A 6965-nucleotide genomic window follows, 5' to 3' on the forward strand; every position below is an offset into this window, starting at 1 on the left:
CAGGGTTAGTGCTGGGAAAACTGCCTATTGCGAGCAGTTTCGCAGCGAAAGTACGCCGCAAGGTGCTTTGGGCTATACCACGTAAAATTGGACGAAACTGATATGGGCTTTGCACACAAAACTGCTCTATTTTAGCTGTTTGGTACAGCTTTAGCTTTTTCTCACAGGAAACTGTCTACAAAAGCTGAAACAAACACAGCAAAAGTGCACTTAACTAAACCCTACGCTCAGCCACCCCCAATATTTGCAAGTGTATTTATTTTCCCTGCATTCGCCTATTCATTCATTTCGAAAACATGGTGTCGAACCAGCGCTCCAGGACATCTGGTGAAGTTCGAGCCAATGAATTCATGAAAACTGAAGCTAAAAACTGAATTTATGCTTCAGCGTGATCATACGAGTAGCCAAAGAATTTGTACATCAGCAACTTTGACTATTGTGCACTACAGGCTACAGCACTCTCTGGGTTTCACATCTCCATGGCGTCCCGAGCCATGTCCTGCAGGTCCTCCTCCGTCAACAGCGTCTTCTTCCCGCCGCTCCCAGCCTTGTCGTATGGCTGCGCCATCCTCCGGAGGAACTGTCATAGAACAAAACACAACTTTATTTATTTTCTGAACAAAACAGATGGCTAGTTGAACAGAAGTGAGAAAATCCTCTAGAAGGACACGACAAATTCAAACGAAATCCATGAATGCAGACATGGAAAAGAATGACAATATGCTGACAGGTGGCTACAGTTATAACAAGTTGCATTGCAAGCCGTGAAGAAAACTGTGCGTGTTTAGCATTGCTGCTTGAGTGGAAGATGTCAGCATTGCCTCATCCGCAACCAAGCTGGCTTGCTCTTTTAAAAGCATCCACGTTGCAATGTCCCAAAGCAATTGCTAATTGAGCAGAGCAACGTAAGGGAACATACCTCACGGGCTGTATGGAGAGCCATATCGGTGCTCAGATTCAGGTGCGCGTCGTGCAAGTGTGACAGTATCCATCCCGGCAGTTTGGACCGTTTATCATGCCGACTGTATCTGCGAGTCACAAATGGCATGTCACTTAGCAAGCATTTGTAGTATGACTGCTATGGGATGAAATGATGAACTTAAAAGACCTCGGACCAGAAAATACATATAACAGATCTGCAAGATATATAATTGATGTTTGATGAGCACTATATGTTTGATATATGGTGCACCCAAGCCTAGAGCTCCTGAGTATCAAATGAAGCGATGACTATAACTAGTTCGGTTCTATTTGCCACAACCATTGACTAAAAGTACACTATTTTGCACTAAAGCCCAATTTTAACCCCCAAGGGAATTTCATTAAATCAGATTAAACTAAGCAGTTTCTTGCTAGTTGTCCACAAGTCCATCACATGTTCAATGCAACAAACTTTGGACTTGTTATTTAAGAAATACACAGATTGAAAATTGCTTGGCCAATCTAAAGGGCACAGGATTTGAGTTTCCTCTAAGCTCACTCCGACTCTCACGTCAAGGCAGTACCAAGTAGACAAGTACCTCTTGTCAGCAAATATCATCATTCCATAATCTGCCTTAGAACGAATCACACGGCCAACACATTGAGCAGCTTGCCTCTGACAATAAAAAGCATTCAAAATGTAGAGAAACTTTGTTAGGAGATCTTGACAGTATATATAAAACAGTAAGCTTTACTCCCTTACAACCAAAGAAGGATTAGTACCAATGCGTCAAATGTCAGAAAGTCACCCTCCTTTATCTGAAAAGTTTCTCTTAGGTACTCCAACCTAGCACGCAATATCCTGCTCGTAGACATGGGACACATATATAACACGGCTGTTAGGAGGTAACCCTTACAAGCAAGAAACATTAGGACATAAATATATCATTCAATCGACACAGCATTATTATTCTGTGCATGCATATGATGAACCAAAAGTAGTGTTATCTTATAGACCAAGACCGAGGGGTGCACAAAATTAAATCCAAATGTATAAAAGCAAAGTTGGTCCTCACTTGCTGAGTGTGTACTGGAAGGGAACACCAAACATGATCACAAGTCTGCCATAGTGTCGATCAAAATCAATACCTTCAGCAACTTTGCCCCTGAAAAGATCATACCGTTAGCAAGAGTGACTCATTGTTATGATAATTTATTATTATGTGTGTGTATGTACATCGTATATCTCATAGTGTTAAATGAGTAATGCTTAATTGCTTATTATAACCTCCTGATCACAAGAAAATGAGCTAATAATGAAATCATTATTTATGACAATTCAAGTAAGCCTCTTTGATTTACAGGATTCCTAAAACACAGGTATAGGAAAACGCAGGATTACAATGGCATGCCACTTGAATCCTTTTAAGTGTTTGAACCAAAATTTGTTTGGTTGCACCGCAGGAAAAACAAATGATTCTTTAGGAAATTTCCTACAAAATGTAATGCAGTGGAGTCCTTGGGAAAAGTCTGCATTGAGATACAATCCTAAGAAACGAACAAACATCATAGAAAAATTCCAATCCACCAAAATTCCTATAAAACCCTTTGAAGCAATGAGGCCCAATGAAAACAATTTTGCATGCAAACTTACAGTGCTACAAGAGTCCTTCGTATTTACACATGTTGGTTGCTGTTTGATTGACTTAATGTGATAGTTTGCTTGATCTGGGATTCAGCAGTTGACTTGGTAACAAACTGGAAGTGTTGACATGCATCTTGATGAGTTACCACCCCTAGTCCCCTACTAACTAGGTCATTCAATTGTTTTGGTTGATACATGAATGCATCTTACTCTCTTTCTAATATTCCCTAGGCAGTTTCTAACAAGTTGGATATAGAAAACACTACTGATTAAAATATCACAATAAATCACCACCAATGCAGTGATCACTACTTTGATCGGGGTCAAAAGTCAAAAATAAGTTATATGCTGCAAAAGTTTCAAGCATTCCTATCATCGGTTCAGCTGCAGACTAATAGTGAATTTTGAAGGGTGGTCTCATACTTGCAGTTAAAAGAACAAACCTGGCAACTGAGAAGAAGACAGCACCTCTTCCACAATCGCATGCTTTTCTGTAATTGTCAAGGGCCAATGTTGTTTCAACAACATCTGGTGTTTCAATGAATACCAACTTGTGCTGCATGATGTCCTGCACAATAACAGCATAAGATCGGCATTCTTTGGGGACCAATACATTTATATGTATCTTGGCAACACGAGGAAACTATAGAATCGTACAAGAGGAAGAAGGAATGGATGCCATCAAAAATCACAGCGTGTAGAAACTTAACGGAGCAAGATTTTAATAAAGTTTCATCTCTTCTATTAGAAGTTTAGAAGACACGTGAGTATGTGACCACATTGCATACATGACAAACACGATTCTTATTCTTTACTGAGACATTACACATTATCTGTATAGTGGCTACTACCTATCCAACTTCATATGCATGTTACTGATAGTAAGAACACAGATAGTCTCTACATGAGTAGTTGATACCCTTTAATGTCAACCCAGCTCAGCGGACCATCCACTGCTTAACGATACACAGGTGCCTGAATAACTTTGCACGTCATTACGAAAATATGAGACTAGAACGCTTAAACAGTAAACACCATTTAGTTTAATACAGTGTTCCAGAAGATCTAGTCTGCTTGTCCAATTGAGATGGTTAACTTACAAAGTCACATTACAATCTAAAGTCTAAATTCTAGACATCTCCACATCAGAATAATGTGCTGGTGAGGGAAATAACCTGTAAAATACCCATTTCATTCCAGCTGTTGACAATGCCATCCATATAGCTGTAACTGACAAAGAAACAGACGATGCCATCAGGAACAGAAGAAGCCATTTCTAGCAAGAGGCGGCCATAATTCCTCACAACACCAGGATCACTGCGCATGTCAAACTTTGTACTCACAGGTAGCTGATCACTGAAAATGATCGAATAGTTAATGTTACGCAACTGGATTCATATCATAACATAAAAGGTAAAACAAGAATTTTGAGAGACAACTAAACCGGTTGCATATAGCACTAGCATCGTGTTATTCTACTAGCATAAGGAGGATGCAATAAGTGTGTTTCCAAATATAGAAAATTGAAATATGAAAGCACAAATGGATCAAGATCATACCTTCCTCGTGTCAACACCATGGGACATATACAATCCCTTGTTAGGGACATTGTGAAGCTCCTGCTTATAACAGGATTAAAATTCAAAAGACGAGGGTACAGATCGATTGGGCTGAGAGTTCCTGAAGTGATGACGACAGTTTGGAATCGATCAAAAACAGGCTGTATTGCGAGTGAAGCGTCATGGCAACTCAGCTGCAACACACAGAACCACATTAGCACATTGACGCTGCAGCTTGTAAAAATTGCACCACAATCTTATAGAGTAGGCTGGATACCTGAATCACGGGATCACGAACTTCAGGCATTCTATCATCATAGGGTTCTATTATTATAGAGAAACCACGTGAGTAGGTTCCAATCAAAGTGGCAAAGTCACAAATGGTCTGGATGTGCATGAATTCATCCGTGTCGGTTATCTCCAATGTAAGCAATAGAGAATGTAAGCGGTCATAACAAAACCTCAGCATTCTCTGGTCAATTCCAGCCTGGGAATGGATTGAAGCAACAAAGGAAACAGGCATTTCATTCTCAACATTCTCTGTTTCAAGCCGTCCATCTAAGAATCTCACAAGTCTCTTCAAGACAGCAAGAAAATGTTCAGCCTTCCTGATATTTCCAGGTACAGCCTCCTTCAAAATGTCATCAGGCAAGGATGGATTTGCAAGCCAAGCATCGGATACTTCATCACAACAAACACATTATTATAAACTGTCCCGGTAAGGCCACATAATCAACAATGCAAATCAGATAGTTATGAACGAAGATACTCACTTGGCAGGTTTCCCCTCTGTGCCAATCCATCCACCAGTCTATTGTATTCAGCACGAAGCCTATTGGCATCGGTGGCCTTGAACCTTCCTACCAAATAAATCAGTTAGTGAGCAACCTTTACCTATCCATCTACAATTTTGACGATTTGAAAGGAAACACACACAATCCTGAAAAGAGCAAGTATTTACTTCTTCGATGCTCAGTACCTATCGATCTCTTGCGAGATGCGCCGCAGGTTTCGCTCGGCACCTTCCAGTGTCTGCTTGCGGACGCTGACGCTCAGCGCCTCAATGCAGACGTTATCGATGTTGTGCGCCTCATCAAACACAACCACGCATTCCTTCTGCATCTCCCGGGACACAATGCTGGCCACCTTGGGGTCAAGCAGGTACTGGTAGCTGTAGACCACCACATTGGCGTATTTTACCATCTGCCTGGCGAGGAAGTAGGGGCATATCCGGCGCTCACGGCCGAGCGAACGGAGGTCGGCAAGAGTGTAGACCCCAGGGGGCATGAAAGAGGCGAGGTCGCCGGCGGAAGCGGCCCGGTCGAATGACTCGAAGAATTCGCAGAGAGGGGTGGACTCCGGGTCGGAGGCGGCCTTGTCGCGGACCCAGGACGCGGTCAGGCGGCGGCAGGCTGTGTCGACGGAATCGCGGGCGGCGGAGGCGGAGGCCTGGGGGTGGACGCAGAGGTTCTTGCGGGAGGAGAGGCCGAGCGCGAGGAGGGAGCGCGAGGCGGCGGGCGGGAGGTGTGAGAAGAGGAGGCGGAGCTCGGCGAGGGTCTTCTCCATCTCGTGGACGGTGCGGGTGCAGTAGAGGAGCCGGAGCGGGCGGGAGGGGTTGGCGAGGGAGTAGGAGGTGATGAGGGAGATGAGCGCCGCCGTCTTGCCGGTGCCCGTCGGCATCTCCAGCAGCGCGTGGCCGCGCGCGTCCAGGGCTCGCTTGAGCTCGCCCATGTACGCGTGCTGCTCCGGGTAGATCGCCGCGTACGGGAAGTGCACCGTCAGGCCTTCAAGATCGAACTTCATCGTGGCGGCTAGGAGGGTGGACGCCGCGGGATTGGGAACCGCCGGAGCCGCCGCCGCCGGGAGTAAAGCTCGGGAGGTGTTCGGTGGAATTCCGCAGGGGGGAGGAGGGGGCTGCCTCGACCTAAGTTGGCCTGCGGGCGCGTCTGGACTCTGGACTGGCCCATATGATAATACCCTCTCTTTGCACTTCGTCTATTTCCCGAGAGCTCCTATCTGGGCCAGGGCTATTTCTCTACGGTTGCGCGATACAGTTCCATCTCGCCTCTGGCGCAGCGCCTACTGGGCCGAAACCACACTGTAGTTACGCGGAATTTTTTTCTCTGTGGGTTTTTTCACTGTGTGCACGGTTTTCTTTCTCTTTTCTTTGTTTCTTCGCATTTCACCGGCTTTCTTCGGGTTTTTACGTCTCTTTTTATTTTTTCCAACAGATGTCAGCACTTTTCATACACAACTTACATTTTTTGTATACTCAGGAACATTTTTTTGTACAAGTTTAACATTTTCTTTCAAACATATCTTTTGATGCCTGTTTTTTCACTCACATTGTATATATTTTTGGTATAAATCAAAAACATTTTTAATAAATGTTTATTAATTTTCAAATACATTTTCGACATTTTTTGACATGTTTTTAACAGAAATTTGCGCCTTTTCATAATACGCCCTCCATCCTCCCCCTCTATTTTAACACGGGGAGGCAGTATAAAAATAGGGATTGACTGTTTGTCACATGGGGTGAGGAATAGTTATTCTTCGCCCTCCCCCTTTATTTTAACATCAATGTACCGTAATTTTACGCTTCATGATTTTTTTTCTTATTTCATACGTGAAAAGAGAATGTAAGAAATTATATAATCACCATAAAAATATTTTATGTTACGTAAAGTTACAGACGTAAAAACATAGTGTAAAATATATTTTTCTGGTCTTATGATTATGACATATATTTTTGTTTTCGTATGCCAATTTTTACGTAGTGAACCAATATGAATGTAACTATTTGTGTTTCAAATGTAATTTATTTATATGAAACGATC

At 43.1% G+C, this 6965-nt stretch overlaps 1 protein-coding gene across 1 annotated transcript; it reads right to left on the minus strand.

The window, feature by feature from the left end:
• Window positions 1-255: 255 nt before the first annotated feature.
• LOC109764278 (general transcription and DNA repair factor IIH helicase subunit XPD) lies at window positions 256-6075 on the minus strand. The gene is made up of 11 exons (XM_020323128.4): window positions 5105-6075; window positions 4899-4981; window positions 4403-4806; window positions 4126-4319; window positions 3742-3922; window positions 3010-3134; window positions 1998-2087; window positions 1705-1783; window positions 1521-1597; window positions 920-1028; window positions 256-580 (listed from the first exon to the last, which is right to left on the minus strand). Exons 1-11 carry the CDS (start codon window positions 5926-5928, stop codon window positions 470-472), a joined length of 2277 nt encoding a protein of 758 aa, XP_020178717.1. The 5' UTR covers window positions 5929-6075; the 3' UTR covers window positions 256-469.
• Between the last annotated feature and the right edge of the window lie 890 nt (window positions 6076-6965).

Source organism: Aegilops tauschii, chromosome 1, assembly GCF_002575655.3.
Source record: "Aegilops tauschii subsp. strangulata cultivar AL8/78 chromosome 1, Aet v6.0, whole genome shotgun sequence".
NCBI classification, from domain to species: domain Eukaryota; kingdom Viridiplantae; phylum Streptophyta; class Magnoliopsida; order Poales; family Poaceae; genus Aegilops; species Aegilops tauschii.